We start from the raw sequence: 22,171 nt of genomic DNA, 5'->3' as shown, positions 1-22,171 counted from the left end.
AAGACTGCTCAGCAAAATACAGTAAAGATGATGAGACATGGGGCAACTTTTTAGGTTTGAAGGGGTAGTATGCACTGGCCTGTCTAGACAGATATTGTCTTGACAAGAAGTTAAAGTGGATCATAAAGTGTCAGTTGCTGTATTTACATCCAGATATGAGAAATGGTTGTGTGAGGGAAGAAAGGATGACACTACAGAGGAAAGATGGAAGGGTGAAAGGGAGCATAGATTTCACCTAAAAGTAAAAGGTAGAGGAATTGGTGGCACACAGGTAGTAATATGTAGGTTAAATGTAATAAAGAAATGATCAGAGATGTATAGAGGTTTTTTGTATGTATAGAGGGACTTTTATTTTGATATGACGCTGTCACGTTACAAATTTCCGGCTTCAGCGTTGGTGTCATGACAACAGTAGGTCGAGTGTGAGAAGCTGAGATGTCTTGAGCTGTCTTATTTTACCACTCATTACTGGAGAAAATATCACTGCATCCAGGTAGAACATAATAACTTTATATATTTAACATGTACCAATACGGACAGCGTCACTTTGTACGAAGTAATAATGAGAGTGGGGTAGTTTGCGCAAAGAACAAACAGCAGAACATTCTGTCATTCTCTTGAAATATGATTTATTATCACATTATGTTACCTGCTCTCTTACTTTGCACGAGTGTAAAGGCTCTCATGTCGTATTAAATCGATAGACAGGTTGCTCTGGATGCTCTCTGATTCTCAGTTGTGAGAACCCAGTGTGCTTTTAAATAAATACTGCATATTAACTAGATGTTAATTCAGTATTTGCTTTTTCTGTAGACCCTCTTGTTAAAAAGGTATATTGTTACTATTTATATACTGGACTAATCCTTTATGTGGACTTTATAGCTCCATTAGAGAGAGGTTCTTTAGATAACGCTCTTCAGTGTGTTTTTTTTTGTGCTGAAACATTTGATATATTATGTCAATGCACAGAAATCTGTCCATCTTATTGGACTGGTCTGCTTCCTTGCATGTCCTATTCCCTGAGTCTCTCTGGTGTGGATTAGCTCTGTTAAGCAGTCAGCAGTTAGTTAGGAAAGCTGCTTGAGATACAGCCAATGAAATCTGCAGTCATGTGACCAGTCTGTCATGTTGTATGTCAGGCAGACCCAGTGGTCCAGTCAGCATCAAAGACCATGTGCACAGAAGTGACCACTTGCAAACAAAAACAGGGAATGGTTTGATCCGGTCCTCCTGGAGGGGTCTTTATGCTTGCATTTTTAGTCCAACATAAAATACACGAAAAATCATTAGGTATAAAGTATTTCAGCTGCATTATTGAGCTTTGTGCTCTTTACTGTAAGCCACTTTGGTAAAAATGCACCTGATGGCAATTATTTTTTTTTATAAAGTACATTTATGTAAGTATATATATATAAAAAAAAATTTAGTTCTAAATTATCTATTATAATATAGATAACTGTAAATATAGATACCCCCAGAGCGAACTTGAAAGCCTTGATGATAACATATCCAGATATCCAACAAACCCAGATCCAAACCATATCATCCAATAGTATGTGTGTGTGTGTGTATATATATATATATATATATATATATAATTTTTTAATTTCTTTGTAATTTTTTTTTGAAAAGTTGCTAATATTCTAAGGAGTAGCTGTTATGCTGAAGTCTATCCAAGAGCAAGTTGCTAAAATATCCACAAACTCACAAAATAATCTTAAAGGAATATAAAAAATGAATACTTTCTCATCCTCAGGCCATCTAAAATGTAGATGAGTTTTGTTTCTTTATCTTGAACAGATTTGGAGAAATTTGTAGCATTACATCACATACTCACCAATAGATCCTCTGCAGTGAATGGGTGCCATCAGAATGAGAGTTCAGTTTCGGTTAAAATTCATCTTTTTGCTGAAGTCCTATATCCATATGCCCAGAACAAGCACCATTTACAAGCGAAAACAGTCCAAAACAGTTGTAATCTGCTGGTGGATTTTGATGTGAGAGGACAACAGGGGATGCACCTTCTCTACCGGGGGAAGCATTGTTATGGATTATAGACTCGTATTTTGATCAAAGGCAATGGTTTAAAGTTAAAATGCCTTAATGATGAATTTTGTTGCTTAAAAACTTGGCTGGACTCATGTGAATTACTTGTGGATTATTGTGATGTTTTTTTATCAGCTGTTTGACTCTCATTCTGATGGCACCCATTTGCTGCTGAAGATCCATTGGTGAGCAAGTGATAGGATGCTAAATTTCTCCAAGCCATAAGCCAAGTTATGTTCAGTGAAACATAAATTATAAGAAGCTGGTGGTGGTGGAAGTTAAAAATGGCTCAAAACTGTACAGGACCTCAAACATTCAGTTCATGCTTGAAAGCATACAAATGTCACTGAAGCAGTTCTGCAAGACAGAGTGGGCTGAAATTGTTCCACAGTGTGTAAAACCCAGAAATGCCTACAGGAAATTGTTTGGTTGTGATTATTGATGTTGGTGGGATATATCCAGTTATTAATTCAGTCATTGTTTCACACAGGGGCACTGGATATAACTATTTCTTTAATGCTTCTGGTTCACTTTAATGCATGCATAAGTTTTTGTTAAAGATCTGATGACATGCCTTGAAAAAATGTGTAAAAATACAGAAAATCAGACATGTGTAAACACTTTTTCACAGCACTCAAGGATTTGAGGGCGTTTGGCAGATGTTTGGTTCTAATATGTAATGATCTCTTTACAGGATGTCTTTATTTAAGGCTCGTGATTGGTGGGCTTCAGTGCTGGGTGAGGGTGAGGAGTTTGACCAGGGATGTCTGTGTGTTGGGGACGTGGATAACAGTGGAAGTGGATATGGTGAGTTACAGTACTAAATGGTTGATTAGAATTGGGGTGCGTTTCCCAAAAGCATCGACATCTTTAGCCAACTGTTTTCACAAGTTTTGTTGTTACCAGCAGTTAATTGATTGGTTAACGTGATAAAAATGGCTTTCTTTTGTTCATGTAAATAAACTAGACCAGGGCTGTCCAAACTCGGTTCTGGAGAGAGTTAACTCCAACTTGCCTCAACACACCTGCAAGGAATCTTCTAGTATGCCTAGTAAGACCTTGATTAGCTGCTTCAGGTGTGTTTAAAGGTGCAATAGGTGATTGTCTTCAGAAATATTTTTTGTTATTCTGGTTGAAAGTCTCTTCACATCCTGATAGCAATTGTTATGTTAAGTGATCTAAATGTATTTATCTGTATATATTCTGTGGAAGGCATAGGACCAAGAAATGTTCGTCCAATCAAAACGTTCGGTCCAAGCGTTTTAATTGGCTTTCCTACCTGCCTGTCAACGTATGTATTAGCATACCACTGCAGACCCTGGTCGATTGACATGCTCCCTACACAGTGTTCATTGCTCCCTACTCCCTGAGCAGGGAAAATCCGTTGAAGTTTATTGCACTTCAGAACATTCACTCATGGATTTGTACTGCGCAGCATCTTCACACACAGACGAAACTTACTAGAGAAGTGTGACATAGTATACCTCTGTAAATAAAATACAATTTTAATTCACGTCTCGCACACTTAAATGCCCTTTGTATGGAACACATACGCTTGCTTTGAACTGGAATCATGGCGGAATATCTGGTGATTCAGATTGGCTTCGCAGTGCATTTATTACGGTCGAACAGAACAACCGTGGGACGTGATAAGATATACATATGAACTGTGCAGAGCGGGGAGGGCGCGAGGACTGTAATTGGAAACCCTGTAGCCTATTGTAGTAATTTAATGTCGTCTCTGGTATTCTGCTCTTTGAGCGTATGTGCGTTCAGGGGGGGTGGCTTTGGACGGCGATTGCAGGGAGGGTGGGACGTTCGCTTTTGGTGCTATCAGGCTAAAGTTAGCATATTCCGAGATCTCCTACTGCACCTTTAATTAGGGTTGGAGCTAAACTCTGCAGGACACCGGCCCTCCAGGACCGAGTTCGGACAACCCTGACCAAGAATAATATGACATTATTTGTGATTTTGAAGTGATTCATTTTGCAGAAGTTATTACTTCACCACTTGGGCTAATATTATTTAATCAGCATGGTTCAAACTACAGAGATGTGCTACGAATTTGGGAAACAGTCATGACTCACAACTTTTATTGAGTTTTTGTATACAGTGTACTGTGATGTTGAACCAGACTCTGTTCTCTAAATGAAGCTGTTTACATTCTCTCTCATTCTCTAAACCAGATAAGATTGTAGTGGGCAGTTTTATGGGGATGTTACGCATTTTCTCACCACACCCTGCTAAACCAGATGAGCCGACGGAAGCTGACACCCAACTGCTGGAGGTTCAGTTGCCTGACCCCATCATTCAAGTGGAGATGGGCAAGTTTGTCTCGTAAGTCTCACATGTGCTGTGTTTCAGCCATTCACATCGCAGCAATCATCACTACTAACTCAACCACATCTCTACAAAATCATAATCATCTTATTTATCAATCTGCCACGTATACCAGTTATCAACACAAATCATTGTTGTATGGCACTTTCCATGAATAGGATACAGTTGGTGTCCTATTATTATTTTTTTTTAAGCAATAAAGGCACAAATCCCATATTCTTTGGGAAAGAAAAACAGCAATGAACACACAACTAAAAAACTTTTAAACCAATAGAATCCAAAAGTTTTTCCTCTAAATTCTCTGTTACCCTCCTCTTGCTTTTGTTGGTGTATTTATTTAATTTAGGATGTGTATCTGTAGAAAATAAAGAAATCATACAAATCAGGTGTTTATTCAGAAAATTATTTTTATTATTAATTTCACCGATACTTCACTGACATTTTTATAGCTTCAAGTCCTATTTTGTAAGTGCAGCACAGGACTTCTATAGTTCTATAGTCTTTTTCATGTGCCTAAATCCAAACATACATAACCAATTATAAAGCTACTACATTTATTATATGATTAGTACTCTATGTTCTCTTATTCTCTCTTTATATTATACAATTTGCTGATATATAATCAGTTTGCTGATTGTGATGTTATGAGCAACAAATGCAGTCAGACTGTCAAACGTGAGAAAGAAACTGTCACTTCTGATTTCTTTAATGCAGGGGTAGGCAACGTCGGTCCTGGAGTGCCGCTGTCCTGCAGAGTTTAGCTCCAACCCTGAAACAAACCTCACCTGCCTGTAGCCCTAGTAATTCTGAAGACCTTGATTAGCTTGTTCAGGTGTGTTGAGAATGTTGAGAAATACAGGACAGCGGCACTCCAGGACCGACGTTGCCTACTCCTGCTTTAATGGAATCTTATAATGGCTCTTCTAAGAAAAATAATAGTTTTTTATCATTTGTAAATATTTGATAAGTTCATAAAATATATAGCATTAAAAGTCATTACTCAAATATTATAAAACAATATAATATACACTGAACAAAATGCCTGCACATTTTAGTGTGGCCTTTTATTGTGGCCAGCCTAAGGCACACCTGTGCAATAATCATGCTGTCTAATCAGCATCTTGATATGCCACACCTATGAGGTGGATGGATTACCTCGGCAAAAGGAGAAGTGCTCACTAACACAGATTTAGACTGATTTGTGAACAATATTTGAGAGAAATAGGCCTTTTGTGTACATAGAAAAAGTCTTAGATCTTTGAGTTCAGCTCATGAAAAATGGGGGTAAAAACAAAAGTGTTGCGTTTATAATTTTGTTCAGTGTATTAACAACAGAATTCTCTTCAGTGTATAGTTGCTGTTATATTGTAAGTGATTAGGCTTTTAGACATCTAAAGAAAGTTGATTATTCCGTGGGTCTCTTAAGTCTGGAATACACTACACAACTTTTGCCCACATTTCTGCCCTGATTTGCCCGAAGTTGACAGATTTCACAGAATATCACAGTGTATGATGGGATATTTTAGACAATAGCCAGATGACTGTTGTCAGGTTTCAATACAAAATACTTTTAATATGATAGAACTAACTTCTTGAAACACTACAGGAAGCTTGTGCTGTATGTATTAAAGCATAATACCTGATATAGTATCTTATACCATGGTACTTCTAGAATGTTGAGATATACAGTATCTCACAGAAGTGAGTACACCCCTCACGTTTTTGTAAATATTCTATTATATCTTTTCATATGACAACACTGAAGAAATGACACTTTGCTACAATGTAAAGTAGTGAGTGTACAGCTTGTATAACAGTGTAAATTTGCTGTCCCCTCAAAATAACTCAACACACAGCCATTAATGTCTAAACCACTGCCCACAATATTGAGTACACCCCTAAGTGAAAATGTCCAAATTGGGCCCAAAATGTTGTAAGAAAAAGTGAAGAGGACTTTGACGATCTTGATGAAGAAGTTTATTGCAGCATAGCAGTGACAAAGTACATGTGTAGTACCTTGGGTTCAACGGAGTCGGAATGAGCCCAGAACATCATAAGTTCTTTTATACATTTCCAGTTTACTACCCTACATGTAAATGAAGTTGCTCCTTTTGTAACAGCTGTAGTCTGTATGTTAATTAAGTTCTGACACCCCTTTGTCTGAGGTGGTTCTCCGTGTCCCACACCTGCTCCCATTTTACAATTGGTCACCTTTTGCTCAGGATGTGATCATCGCAAATGGTCTACAAACAACTGTTGACTTTCTTATTCTCTATAATAATTAAGCCATTTTGGGAAATGAGCATGATCAAATATATTGTGGAGTGGAAGTTGGGTCGAGGCAGACTTATAGATGCTTACAGTGTCAATATTTTTGTGTGGCCACCATTATTTTCCAGCACTGCCTTAACCCTCTGGGGCATGAAGTTCATCAGAGCTTCACAGGTTGCCACTGGAGTCCTCTTCCACTCCTCAATGACCACATCACGGAGCTGGTGGATGTTAGAGACCTTGCGCTCCTCTGCCTTCCGTTTGAGGATGTCCCACAGATGCTCAATAGGGTTTAGGTCTGGAGACATGCTTGGCCAGTCCATCACCTTTACCCTCAGCTTCTTTAGCAAGGCAGTGGTCATCTTGGAGGTGTGTTTGCGGTCATTATCATGTTGGAATACTGCACTGCGGCCCAGTCTCTGCTTCAGTATGTCACAGTACACGTTGGCATTCATGGTTCCCTCAATGAACTGTAGCTCCCCAGTGCCGGCAGCAATCATGCAGCTTCAGACCATGACACATTCCCACCACCATGCTTGACTGTAGGCAAGACACACTTGTCTTAGTACTCCTCACCTGGTTGCCGCCACACACGCTTGACACCATCTGAACCAAATAAGTTTATCTTGGTCTCATCAGACCACAGGACATGGTTCCAGTAATTCCGGGCTTTCTTGTGCATCATCTTTAGAAGAGGCTTCCTTCTGGGACGACAGCCATGCAGACTAATTTGATGCAGTGTGCAGCGTATGGTCTGAGCACTGACAGGCTGACCCCCCCACCCATTCAACCTCTGCAGCAATGCTGGCAGCACTCATAAGTCTATTTCCCAAACACAACCTCTGGATATGACGCTGAGCACGTGCACTCAACTTCTTTGGTCGACCATGGCGAGGCCTCTTCTGAGTGGAACCTGTCCTGTTAAACCGCTGTATGGTCTTGGCCACCATGCTGCAGCTCAGTTTCAGGGTCTTGGCAATCTTCTTATAGCTTACGCCATCTTTATGTAGAGCAACAATTCTTTTTTTCAGATCCTCAGAGAGTTCTTTGCCATGTTGAACTTCCAGTGACCAGTATGAGAGAGTGAGAACACCAAATTGAACACACCTGCTCCCCATTCACACCTGAGACCTTGTAACACTAACGAGTCACATGACACCGGGGAGAGAAAATGGCTAATTGGGCCCAATTTGGACATTTTCACTTAGGGGTGTACTCACTTTTGTGGCCAGCGGTTTAGACATTAATGGCTGTGTGTTGAGTTATTTTGAGGGGACAGCAAATTTACACTGTTATACAAGCTGTACACTCACTACTTTACATTGTAGCAAAGTGTCATTTCTTCAGTGTTGTCACATGAAAAGATATAATAAAATATTTACAAAAATGTGAGGGGTGTACTCACTTCTGTGAGATACTGTATAAGTATACTGTATGAATCAGGCTAGATTATTTGCTTTTTAATTTCTTATTATCATTGCTAATTTGTTTTGTTTTGTAAAGAATATTCCACATGAAAGAGCAGTTGAAATACCATGGTATTCATCAAGTTCTAGAGTAGACACACCAGGACTTTTTCCTTTCATTTATGCATGTTATTCAGTCACGATTGCAGTTATGATCACAGCAGAGAGGTCCTTTATTGTTCGATTGATTCCTGGTCACTATCTAGTTGAAGTTCTGATGCTTAACCTAAAGCAGCATCTCATAATATTTGGAAATGTAATGCGTTTGAATAGAAGAATTGTTCTTGTGTGTTGGTCTGATCTATAGCTGGTTTAAGACTTCTGGCAGATAGATTTCAGGATCATATTTGACACATCAGGCTTTTATGTCTCCTATAATATGGAGCTCATACTCAAAAAGGAAAAATTAGATCTTTAGTATAGTATAGCAGACTACTTAACATAAAATGTACAGATATCTGCTTTCACTCTGTATCTCCCAATAATGTCTTTGTAAGATGATATTTAAATGCTTAGTTTTATGATCAAAGCTCTGAAGTTTTCATGATGGGGCAAAACATATAATGCAGTGTAATATAATGAACAAAGCAAATGTTCCTCAAAAGCCTGATGTATCATTTTTGATATTCACATTTTAATATTATTTAAAAAAATTATGAAATGAATGAAAAAAAAAGGTATGGATCAATCAAGTAAACCCAAGTTGCCTCAGTCTGGTAAATGTTCATTTTAAAATATATTAACAATGTAAAAGTTATTCTTAAATTTACTTGTAAAGATTTCATAGCTAAAAGACTGAAGATGAATGTTTTTAGAATTCTACTTTAAGGCTTTTTTTATAAACTATAACTCAGACAACAGAAGGCATACAGAAGATGCCAGCATGGTTTTGAGTAAAGTTTTGATAATGTTGATCATTTAGAGGCCTTACAATTTTGCATATCAAATATGATACAGTAGGCTTTATAGAGTTAATGTTGGATTCCTTTGTTACTGCATATACATCTTTAAAAGAGATGAGTCTGGCATTTTTGTGAGAGATTTGTTTTTTCTTTCTTTGTCATGTATTGTAGTTGTTCAGAGTTGCTCCATCTGGCAGTGCTTCACCCCAGGAAGCTGTCTGTCTATGCTGTGTCAGGTTGGTTTTCCACAAATTCAGATCTATCTTTAGTTGACCTTCCTTTCAATTACTGCCTTAAAACATTGCATATTAGGGGTTGGCTTTTTTCAGTTTTTATTCTGAAATCTTACCTCTTAAACAGAACTGTACTCATGCAGTGGTTATTTTTGTACTTTCTTTATTGGCTTTAGACTGATATTATAATTGTAGACCAGGGGTTCCCAAAGTGGGATATGGGCTCAGCAACCCATAGCCTTGGAGTACGTGAAATCATTTTAAGGCCCTATGATTTCCACAATTTGGACAGAATTGCAGAATCCATTCTTAAACATGGAATTTATTGAATGTTCTTGACAACCTGTTGAGACAGAAGTTCAGTTTAACTTAAAAAGGCAGTCTGTGCAATCTGTCATATATTTATCTATTATCTTGGGATTTTGTGCTCCAAATGTATGTGCTCTTTCAGATGTGGTGTTTGCTGGTTTTCTCAGGTACTGCTGGGAATGTTGAACATGGTGACCAGTATCAGCTGCGACTGGTGTATGAACACAACCTACAGAGAACAGCTTGCAACATGACGTATGGTCCCTTTGGGGGTGTCACAGGTAATTGATATTATTAATATTAACATCTCATTCTAAATTTGTCAGTGGGCTATAGGGTTGTATTTACTTACATGTATTTTTTTCTTATAATAAGAAAAATTAGTGTGAGGGAAAATGTTAGTATGATGGAATTGTTTAGGTCTCTCAAAACCCTTTTCAGTCACACTTTACAATATGGTACCATTAGTTAATATTAATGCATTAAAGCTGCAGTCCGTAACTTTTGGTGCTCTGGTGGTTAATAAACAGAACTGTGTGCATGTTGCAGGAGAACATTGCAGTCAGAGCTACTTCTCTCTGTTTATGTCTATGGCGAATCACGCAGCTACTCTACCTGAACCAGTCTAAAATAGTCAGAACACTTATTAAAGGTGTACCGCAGTGATTCAGGACAAGACAAAAACACGGTTTGGAAAAGGGATTCATGTGTACTTGCTTATTACATAAATTTAGTAAATTTTGAAAGTTACGGAATGCAGCTTTAAGTAACAAACAATGAGCAGAACAATTGTTACAGCATTTATTAATCTCTGTTAACACTGGTTAATACAAATATAACTGTTCATTAGTTCATGTTAGCTTAGGTTCATTGATGTTAACATACTACTTTTGATTTTTCTAATTAACACGAACTAAGATAAATAAATGCTTTAGGGGTATTTTTATTGTTAGTTCATGTTAATGTAATAACATGTTAACAAATAGGGATCTCATACATTCATTCTCATTCACATCACTCTCAAAATAGTTGAAATCTAATGCTCACTTTAGTCTCAATGGACATCTGCTTGCAAACACTGGATCCTGAGATTTTGTTTGTGTGTCAGGAAAGCCGATTAAAGTCGATCCACTATAAATAAAATAGTAGCACATGTTCGTTTAATAGGATTTTAGACTTACAGTAGTATCTTTTTTTGTGGCAGTTCTCTTATCAACCACATGAGGACAGCACAGTCTCCATGATGGAGTTCATCAACCATAAGTCAAATTGGATCTGCACATGACCGAGCCAAGAGAGTATAAAGGGGAGAAGATGCAACAGAAATATTGTAATAATAAATTGTATTTCCTAATATGGCTGCTGCAGACATTGGTCTTTTCCCATTCAAGTAGATAGCAGCCATACTGGCACACACAAAAAAATCTAATAATTGGCATGAGTTGTGAACTGACCTGTCTTAAAGGGACTTCTGTGCAGAGCTAATCATTTAACCATCTGTATGTATAATACACTTCTAATACAGATGAGAGTGAATAAATATCATAACAGTATGGGGCTAGTTTCATGAAAGGTTTAGACTGTTCTTACAAGTTAGTCATCAAATATTTTCCTTAAAACTGCTCATAATTTTTTAAAATTCAGTTACATAAAAGCATAGATTAGTCTAAGTTAAATCCAAAAATGATACTGATTTCTTATTGGCTAACTGCTAGTTGGTCAAACTCGTCTTAGTATAGAGGCTAAGTTTATTAAACTGGCCACTGAACAAACCAGAAAACATATGACACAAACTCAGTAGAGTAGACAAATAAGCACTGATTTTATGATAGCTTGGGCCTTGGCTATTCTCTTGGATATTTATTTCTTATTATTAAAAGGACAGTTCAAACTAAATTCTGATTTGATGAGCTGCTTCGAAGCCGTTGCAAAATGCAGACAAACAAAACTAGCGCAATACTTACTACAATACTCAGAACCATGAGCAACCTACTCTATATTAGTTGGAGGAAGAAGATATAAAAAATAATACAAAAAAAATTTGGTGTGTGTATAATAATGAGAAAATGTGGTCTATGCAATCTGGCTGTTTGCTACTGGTTCATGTTTTTATAGCTGCGTAATACTATTGAATAAGTCCTTCTGTTCTGTAGTCTCAACTGAATATTTCCTGTGCTGTTGTGCAGGTCATCATTTCATCTGTATCCAGTCCATGGATGGCATGCTGATGTTTTTTGAGCAGGAAACGTATGCTTTTGGTCGCTTCTTGCCTGGCTTCCTGTTGCCCGGCCCACTGAACTACTGCATCCGCACTGACTCCTTCATCACGGTCTCCTCCACACGGCAGGTGGAGTGCTACAGGTGAGACCAATTCTCTCCCTGACCAACTGTCCATATCCTTCCATACGCAGACTCATTCTTATTGAACGTACAGGATATGTGGGTATTCTGTACATTTACTTTTTTATTATTCCTTGGTCATATCTTTAAATAAGACTTTACGAGACACATCACCAAGCACATACTCTGTCTCCATGTTTAAAATAAGTGCTGGAGTAATTTTAGCACATGGTGGGTTAGGTGTAACACTACTTCCAGCATATCCCTAGAGACATAATAAAGGAATGTTTTTACATCCGAATGAAATTTCCATTGATTGATCGCCACTGTTTATTTTTGCTGTTCTCCTTGTAACGATATGGGTCATGTTTCATTTACAGACGCGTTTGGTATCCGTAAGGGAGCGAAAGTAAGATAGCATAATAAAACATAGCTTTTGATGATGTTTCAAGTTCATCCTACTTATTTACATACTCAAATCTTCACGATTAAATATGACTAATTATTAATTGTAGTATTGATATGTTAAAGAAATATCATAAGGTTATGTTTTCTTAAATAATGTAAATTAGTCAGTTTTCATCCAAAAACATATTTAACAGAAACTCCCAATAGTTTGTATGCAGTGTATCTAGTTATAGACACTTAATTAAACTAATAACTTAATTAACTTTTAATAAAATAATTTGAGCTTGACAAATCACATTGGCTCTTGCATGAAAGACAAGTACAGTCAAGTTTCTGATTACCATATTTGATTTGCTGTATGTACAGTGGGGATCGAAAGTTTGGGAACCCCTTGCAGAATCTGTGAAAATGTGGATAATTTTACCAAAATAAGAGAGATCATACAAAATGCATGTTATTTTTTATTTAGTACTGTCCTGGGTAAGATATTTTCCATAAAAGATGTTTACATATAGTCCACAAGACAAAAAAATAGCTGAAATTATTAAAATAACCACATTCAAAAGTTTGGGAACCCTTGGTTCTTAATACTGTGTGTGGTTACCTGGATGATCTACGACTGTGTTTTTGTTTTGTGATGGTTGTTCATGAGTCCCTTGTTTGTTCTGAACAGTTCAACTGAGCACTGTTCTTCAGAAAAATCCTCCAGGTCCTGCAGAATCTTCAGTTTTCCAGCATCTTTTGCATATTTGAACCCTTTCCAGCAGTAACTGTATGATTTTGAGATCCACCTTTTCACGCTGAGGATGATTGAGGGACTCAAACACAACAATTAAAAAAGGTTCAAACATTCACTGATGTTCCAGAAGGAAACACGATGCATTAAGAGCCGGGGGTGAAAACTTTTTGAATTTGAAGATCAAGGTAAATTGTACTTCATTTGTCTTCCAGGAAACATGCAAGTATCTTCTGTCGCATCAGAAGGGCTGTACTAAATGGAAAAATATGATATTTCAACAAAATAAGAAAAATTTGGACGACTTCATCCTGTTCAAAAGTTTTCACCCCCCCGGCTCTTAATGCATCGTGTTTCCTTCAGGAACATCAGTGAATGTTTGAACCTTTTTTAATTGTTGTGTTTGAGTCCCTCAATCATCCTCAGCGTGAAAAGGTGGATCTCAAAATCATACAGTTACTGCTGGAAAGGGTTAAAATATGCAAAAGATGCTGGAAAACTGAAGATTCTGCAGGACCTGGAGGATTTTTCTGAAGAACAGTGCTCAGTTGAACTGTTCAGAACAAACAAGGGACTCATGAACAACCATCACAAAACAAAAAAACAGTCGTAGATCATCCAGGTAACCACACACAGTATTAAGAACCAAGGGTTCCCAAACTTTTGAATGTGGTTATTTTAATAATTTCAGCTATTTTTTTGTCTTGTGGACTATATGTAAACATCTTTTATGGAAAATATCTTATTCAGGACAGTACTAAATAAAAAATAACATGCATTTTGTATGATCTCTCTTATTTTGGTAAAATTATCCACATTTTCACAGATTCTGCAAGGGGTTCCCAAACTTTCGCATGCCACTGTATGTGCGTTGTGCAGTGTTATGATAAATGTTTAAATTAAATCTGTTCATTATATCAAGTGGTCGTGTCTCTTCAGACATATGGAGTATGTTTACAATGTTCTTTTGAACTTTTTGAACAACAAAGTTTTGGGTGAATGGACTTTCATTGGAGGTACAGAAATCTCTCAGGTTTCATTAAAAATATCTTCAGTTGTGTGTCGAAGATGAATGAAAGGCTTATGGGTTTGGATCGACATAAGGGTAAAATGATGATAAGAGTTTTCATTTTAGGCAAACCTTTAAGAAGGAAATATGATCTTTCTTCACAATCTGGCTAAAGCTGTTGAAAATGGAGATCTGAGCTGAGGTGAGACAGCAGAGCCTTTGGTTCTCATAATACTCCTCGTGACCTGCTGATAGCTTTGGAGGACTGTCAGTGATTTCTGAATACAGCGTTTGATCTGTTACAGACATGTGCACACACACACACACACTCTCTCTAAACGCCAGTACCGAACATGCTCTCAAAGCTGAATAATCACTGCTGTGTCTCATTGCTATAAATGTTTGCCCAAACCCACCCAACATTCCTAGAGGAATTCAGTAGAAATTTGGGGTCATATTGCAAATTCAAAACAGGATTTTCTTGTTCTTTTGAAACAAAACACTTTCCAAGAATAGGGTACTAAATTGACCTAGAAACTCCATCGAGGAGGTCCATCATCCACTTCAGGGGTTCAACTTTACGTTTGTTTTATATGAGAGTTTTCAACATTTACAACCCTTAAGCAAATCCTTGGACATGTCTGAATTAAAAAACGTAATAATAATAATGGTTTAAAAATAAATAATTAATTACAATAACAATTATTTGAATATCATTTCAACAGATTGTGTCACAATTAGACACTTTTGTATGGTACGTGATTTTTTCTGTTGAAAAAGTCAAGGTAAAAGTCATGGGAAATGGTCATGAAAAACTAAACTATGACTGTTTGTGGTTCAAGAAACCTTCAGTGCATGTTCTGGGGAAGTGAATATTGAAGCATTGAGCAATCTCCAGTGTCTCTGTTTTTTGATTGTTGGTGCAATTAGCATCTCTTTTAAACGCAGGTATGAGACACTGGCTGTAGCCACAGATGCAGACACCAAACAAGACTCTGATCAGCAAAGCAAGAGCTTGGGGAAGAGACTGACGGTGCGTTTCTTGAAGTGTTACTGTTTCCAGTGTGGATCTTTGAATCTTTGGATATGACTGTGTGTATGTTTGTCCTCAGGCTGATTGGACACTGGTGTTAGGAGAAGAGGCTTTAGATATCTGTGTTCCCAACACATCTTCAGCAGTGTCCTCCATCTTTGTGCTGGGGGAGAGAAATTTCTTTTGTCTCAAGGATAATGGTCAGATCCGCTTCATGAAGAAATTGGAGTTCAATCCCAGCTGTTTCTTGCCCTACGGATCAGGTGACCCATACTGCCTTTAACTCTTCATGCTGTGCTGTTTAGACTTCTATAGCACATGGAAACCTCCTGTTTATGCTTAAAGCAAGAAAAACTATTTGCCAGTGGAGTTTTTTAAAAACGAAGATGTGTTCTCTTAATATCTTACACAGTTGTGCTTCTCAAGAAAAAATTTGACTTCACCATCAAAATATTGTTTGTTTACCATTTACCATAAATGTATCATTTATTTACCTTATGTCATTCCAAAGACTTTTTTTTTCATTTTCAAAATGCATATGAAGAAATGTTAAGCTTCAAAAAGTACATGAAGACATCATAAAAGATATCCATATGAATGATGTGAAAGAAGAGACAAATGCACTTTATATGATAAACAGATTTGTGACCCTGGACCACAAAACCAGAAATTCAAAATTAATTTGAATAAATAATCTTTCCATTGATGTATGGTTTGTTAGGATACAGGTTACAACTATTTGAAAATCTGGAATCTGAGGGTGCAAAATATCAAAATATTGAGAAAATTGCTTTTAAAGTTGTTCAAATGAAGTTCTTAGCAATGCATATAACTAATCAAAAATTAAGTTTTGATATATTTACAGTAGGAAATTTACTAAATATCTTCATGAAACATGATCTTTACTTAATGTCCTAATGATTTTTGGCATAAAAGAAAAATCAATAATTTTGACCCATACAATGCATTTTTGGCTATTGCTACAAATATATCCCAGCAAATTAAGACTCAAATTTTGTGGTCCAGGGTCACATTTAAAGGGGTGGTTGATTGCCATTTCACTTTTTTTGACGTCAGGTTACATAAAAATCTTAATTTGTTTTTCGAAGGTGAACTAAATAGGTTTGGAATGATATGAGGGTGAGTAAGTGATGAGTGAACTTTCATTTTTGAGTGAACTGTCCATAGGATTAAATTTGTAAATATTTTACTGGAACAAAAAACAAAAATACCAATTAAGAAATGTTTCCATATTATCTGTCAAAGTTGTTTGAACTACACAATCATGTAGACATTAGACAATCTCATGAGTTAAAGTACTGTTGTCTTTGTCTGCTGCGTATAGAGAAAGATGATTTTGGGTGTTTGGCCACAGAACGGAGATGTGTATGCGTGTGTGTTGGTGAGAGGAGTGTTGGTTTATAGGAAGGTGAGAGATGGACTTCTTCTGGTGGTTTGGAAGTGGATGCAGTCTATAATTTAACTACTGCAATCACTCTCCATGTGAGACCCAGAGACCACAGACCATCCGAACACACTTCCTCCTTCAAACTCAGCTGTCTTCTCTCTGGCTTTGTCTTCAGTTTCTGAGGGTTCCACCAACATCCTGATGTGTAACCATAACAACATGCTGCTGGTGTACCAGGATGTGACGTTGAAGTGGGCGGCCCAGCTGTCCTGTGTGCCTGTGGCTGTACGCGTCGCTAACTTCCCGTAAGTGAGTGCTGCCCAAAAGAATCTTTTCTGGCTGTCCTTGATCTCCTTAACCTCCATACTTCATAGAAACACCTGACAACCCCGTCGGTCCAGTCTATCTCAAGTTAGACTGAATGTGAGATGTTGTGTGTGTCTCTTTGAAGCATTCAGTGTTTGTGGGACTGTTTGCTTAGAGTGGTTCTCATATGCAGAGGTAACAGATACGTCTGTAGAGAGAGTGTTTAACTGCACTGATCTCTCTGGCCATCCTGCATGGGTCACTCACTCTACCATTGTCCGTCCTGTCTCTCTTCTACTGGCCTCACATTAAAAGAGCGTCTGTCAGCACCACCTAAATGAACTGCTGTGCTTGTCTCGGTTCACATCTCTAGTGCACACACACACATAACCACTCACACTTTCACTTTTTCAAACTGTATTATATTAAAGATAAATAATAAAATGGAACTAACCATACAATCATACATAGTTAGAATAGCCTAACAAATGGGTTCATCAAGGCAGGAGAAAACCCTTCCCATCTTTTAGCGTTGAACCTTTGAGTTAAATCCCATGTGTCCAATCAAACAAATGGTATTTTGGTGCAAACTCTTCTTCTTGAGTGCCTTTCAACCCTCGCAATAATTTTGGTTTATAAAAAATTTGGTTTATATATATATATATATATATATATATATATATATATATATATATATATATATATATATACTTCCACTCACTGGCCACTTTATTAGGTACACCTTGCTAGTACCGGTTGGGCCCCCTTTTGCCTTCAGAACTGCCTTAATTCTTTGTGGCATAGATTCAACAAGGTGTTGGAAACATTCCTCAGAGATCTTGCTCCATATTGTCATGATAGCATCACGCAGTTGCTGCAGATTTGTCGGCTGCACATCCATGATGCGAATCTCCTGTTCCATCACATCCCAAAGGTGCTATATTGGATTGAGATCTGGTGACTGTGGAGGCCATTTGAGTAAAGTGAACTCATTGTCATGTTCAAGAAGCCAGTCTGAGATGATTTGAGCTTTGTGACATGTTGCATTATCCTGCTGGAAGTAGCCATCAGAAGATGGATGCACTGTAGTAATAAAGGGATAGACATGGTCAGCAACAATACTCAGGTAGGCTGTGGCGTTTAAATGATGCTCAATTGGTACTAAGGGGCCAAGAAAATATCCCCCACACCATTACACCACCACCACCACCACCACCAGCCTGAACCGTTGTGTAACGTAATAAAACTTAATATTTAGTTTACAGCAATATGTGCTATTGAATAAACCTGAACAACCATCAATCACTTAATTAACCCTCGCATTGAGTTTCTCAATGAGGCTAAAATTTGTATTAAACTGCACTGGCTCAGCAAAAGTCTGGAGGTTACTTGCTTGCTTTGCCTCTGGGATTGCCTTTTGTCATCGTCATCACAGGTTTTTTTTCCCCCAAGTTTGCTGATTGGCTGGATGTTCAGTAGTCGTTGAAGTCACGTTGGCTGCAGATGCGGAGTTGGTCTGGTTGAAGTTTGAAGGAGTGCAGTCGGAGCTGTACTTTGCAGCAAACTTACATTAGAATGTAGAGAAAGAAAAGAAACTAAAATAAAAAGAATAAGAATAAAAGGATGTAACGAGACTAGGCGGTTTTTCTTCTCATTGTGGTAGCAGCTGGCACGTTGGCCAGTGTCACAACGCGGTGGCAAAAGAGAGCAGAACAGGAGAAGGGCTAAGAGAGAGTTTGATGGTGTCCTGAGTTTTTAAACTCGGCTTTCAGACCTATCCCCTCTGGTGTCTTGACCAATTAGATAGGCTATTATCTTAGCTAGGTGTGTTCCTTCCATCATAAATCAGGATGTTATCAGTCACATGGTCCGAATTTTACACACTCTTACAAAGTATAATTTTGGATGTGATTTCTATAACCAGAGTATGATACATTTGACACAGAATCGATTGGAAGAAACGTTTCAAGCTAGAATTGTCAAACTCATACATATCAAACACGAATATGAATCCTTCAGCTATTCAATAATATTAACAAAACCACACATAATATATTTGATTAAAACATGATAATCTAATGTGTGGGTTACAAACATAATATAGGTTATTTCTATGCAGAGAAATAACTCGTAGGTCCTTTTAAGATGATTTTTAGTGCATATGAACAGATTGTCTCTAGTGTGTAGTTCTATGGAGAATAAGAGGCATGTTCTGTGAAAACCAGAGAGAGGTTAAAAGGTCTCCTAAGAAATTCCAGTCTAAGTATTTGTCTTGTATGGGGGAAGACCTGCCCAAGAGAGTCTGTAGCTTGTGATTTTCTATTACAGGTTTACATGTGACCATCAGGTCTTGATTACTTGCCCCAAATTTGACAGTCTCATTCCTGAATTGGAATTATCAATAAGTGTTCTTTGGTCTCAACGTTGTAAGCTGTTCTGTGAAAGAGGCTTGCTGGTTAGTTTGCTTGCTTCAGACTAGTTGGTGCTAGGATTTGGACAGATTTATGACGTTGTCCTGTTACAGCTTTGAGGCCCCTCTTTGTGGAATCTCAGCTTCTCATGTTTCGATGTTCTGATCGAATCTTAAATTTGTCTGATTCAGTCTCTGATATCCTACAGTTGAGACAAGGCAGGATGGATCCATGCTTTCATGTTCTTTTTATGGCAAATTCTGACCCTACCATCTGAATGTCGCAGCAGAAATCGAGACTCATCGGACCAGGCAACATTTTTCCAATCTTCTATTGTCCAAGTTTGGTGAGCCTGTGCGAATTGTAGCCTCCGTTTCCTGTTCTTAGCTGACAGGAGCGGCACCAGTTTTGTTATTCTACTGCTGTAGCCCATCTGCTTCAGGGTTCGACGTGTTGTGCGTTCAGACATGGTATTCAGCATACCTTGGTTGTAACGAGTGGTTATTTGAGTTACTGTTGCCTTTGCATCATCTCTTATCAGTCTGCCCATTCTCCTCTGACCTCTGATATCAACAAGGCATTTTCGTCCACACAACTGCCGCTCACTGGATATTTTCTCTTTTTCGGACCATTCTCTGTTAACCCTAGAGATGGTTGTGCGTGAAAATCCCAGTAGATCAGCAATTTTTGAAATACTCAGACCAGCCCGTCTGGCACCAACAACCATTCCACGTTCAAAGTCACTTAAATCCCCTTTCTTCCCCATTCAGATGCTCAGTTTGAACTTCAGAAAGTCGTCTTCACCACATCTAGATGCCTAAATGCATTGAGTTGCTGCCATGTGATTGGCTGATTAGCAATTTGTGTTATCTAGTAATTGAACATGTGTACCTAATAAAGTGGCCGGTGAGTGTGCATATATATATATATATATATATATATATACTGTGTGTGTGTGTATATATATATATATATATATATATATATATATATATATATATATATATATATACTGTGTGTGTATATATATATATATATATATATATATATATATACAGTGCCCTCCATAAGTATTGGAACAGTAAAGACACAATTGCTCTGTTGGCTGTGGAGTCAAGACATTTGCAAATATGATTAAAAGATGAATATGAGACAAAACTACAGAATGTCACATTTTATTATTAGCCGTTTCAACACATACATGTTTTACCGAATAAAAAGAACAGCACTTTTAGAGTTCATCCCACTCATTGATGTGAGCATAAGTATTGGGACAGTTGAACATAAGGCAGATATAAAACATTAAAAGCTATTATTTAGTTGCAGATCCCTTGCACACAATCACAGCAGTGAGTCTGGGACCCATAGACATCACCAGACTCTTGGTCTCATCCTTTGAAATACTTTCCCCAGCCTTTAATGCAGCCAGTTCCAATTGTTGCTTGTTTTGGGGAGTTTCTGCCTTTATTCTATCTAAGACTTTCCATTTCTTTTCCCTTATAAATTCCTTGACTGAACTGGCAGGGTGTTTTGGGTCATTGTCCTGATGCAATATGAAGCACTTCCCAATGAATCTGGTGGCATTTTCTTGAATATTGGTAGGCAAGATGGCTTTGTACCCTTCCAAATTCATTCTGCTACTGTCATTAGACATTACGTCATCAGTAAAGTTGAGAGGGCCTGTTCCAGAGGAAGCCATGTATGCCCATGCCATGACAACACCTCCACCATGCTTTACAGATGAGGCTGTATGCTTGGGATCATTTGCAGTTCAGTTTTTTTCTCCACATTTTTGCTTTCCCATCACTTAGATAAAGGTTCATCTTTGTCTCATCGGTCCATAAACACAGTTGTAGAACTCTTCTGGCTCACCTTTGTGCTTTTTTGCAAACTCTAATCTTGCCTTTCTATTTTTGGTGCTGGTCAGAGGTTTGCATCTTGCTGTGTAGCATCTGTAATTCTGTGTCAAAGTCTCCTGAGGACAGTAGATTGTCAGCATCACCCCAGCTTTCTGGAAGTTGTTGGTGATTTTACAGACACGTCTTTTAGGATTCATTTTCACAGCTTTTATGATTTGTCTGTCATCAACTACTGTTGTTTTCTCAGCCGATCAGGTCGTTGTTGGTTGTTGGTGTCGCTGGTGGTTTCCAAACTCTTGATTTCTCCATGCCCTTTGTTTTTGCTATAGCTCTAATTGACTTCCTCTTCATCCTGGTTTGTGTGTGTCATCATCGAATGCAAGATTCAGAATACAGAAGTAATGGACATAACTGAAACGACACATTCCCTGCTTTTAATATCTGAAGAATTAATGCAACAGGACACAGCTGATCACTTAGAAAGACCTGTGAGGCAACTGTCCCAATACTTATGCTCACATCAGATAGAGGGATGAAACCCTAAAAGTGCTGAACAACTTAGCTGGTAAAACATCTGTGTGTTGAATCACCGAATAATAAAATGTGACATTCTGTAGTTTTGTCTCATATTCATCTTTTAATCATATTTGTAAATGTCTTGACTCCACAGCCAACAGAGCAATTTTGTCTTTACTGTTCCAATACTTATGGAGGGCACTGTATATATATATCTCAGGGGCGGTTCTTCCGAGGAGGCAAGGGAGGCAGTGTCTCCTCTCCTCAAAACCGAATGAGAAAATAATCGATATTACAAAAATAAAACAGCGCAAATATGATATTAAAAGTCTAAAAGTCACCCGTTTTTATAAAGTAACACTGTCCAATAGCAACACCCGCAGGTAAAGTTACAGTGGAGGCTTGCCTCCCTTGGGTCCATTGACTTTCTACAGCAAGTGGTAGGCAACGTCGGTCCTGGAGTGCCGCTGTCCTGTAGACTTTAGCTCCAATCCTAATCAAACACACCTGAACAAGCTAATCAAGGTCTTCAGAATTACTAGGGCTACAGGCAGGTGAGGTTTTTTTCAAGGTTAGAG

The 22,171-nt window shown here is 37.9% G+C and overlaps 1 protein-coding gene across 1 annotated transcript in view; it reads left to right on the top strand.

The window, feature by feature from the left end:
• Nucleotides 1-390: 390 nt before the first annotated feature.
• The window catches only part of LOC306878055 (protein PTHB1-like), a gene marked incomplete at its 3' end in the record, with an annotated part of 85,089 nt that continues 63,308 nt past the window's right edge, over nt 391-22,171 (top strand). The window contains exons 1-9 of the mRNA XM_079430151.1: nt 391-493; nt 2,741-2,853; nt 4,233-4,383; nt 9,197-9,261; nt 9,735-9,848; nt 11,754-11,928; nt 15,009-15,093; nt 15,173-15,356; nt 16,677-16,806. Of these exons, the coding sequence (XP_079286277.1) occupies nt 2,742-2,853; nt 4,233-4,383; nt 9,197-9,261; nt 9,735-9,848; nt 11,754-11,928; nt 15,009-15,093; nt 15,173-15,356; nt 16,677-16,806 (1,016 nt within the window). The 5' untranslated portion in view covers nt 391-493; nt 2,741. The remainder of the gene's footprint in view (nt 494-2,740; nt 2,854-4,232; nt 4,384-9,196; nt 9,262-9,734; nt 9,849-11,753; nt 11,929-15,008; nt 15,094-15,172; nt 15,357-16,676; nt 16,807-22,171) is intronic.

Source organism: Barbus barbus (genome assembly GCF_936440315.1).
Source record: "Barbus barbus genome assembly, chromosome: 12".
Taxonomy (NCBI): Eukaryota; Metazoa; Chordata; class Actinopteri; order Cypriniformes; family Cyprinidae; genus Barbus; species Barbus barbus.
Note: the sequence above shows the minus strand (reverse complement) of the source record. Positions and strands in the feature narration are given on the sequence as shown.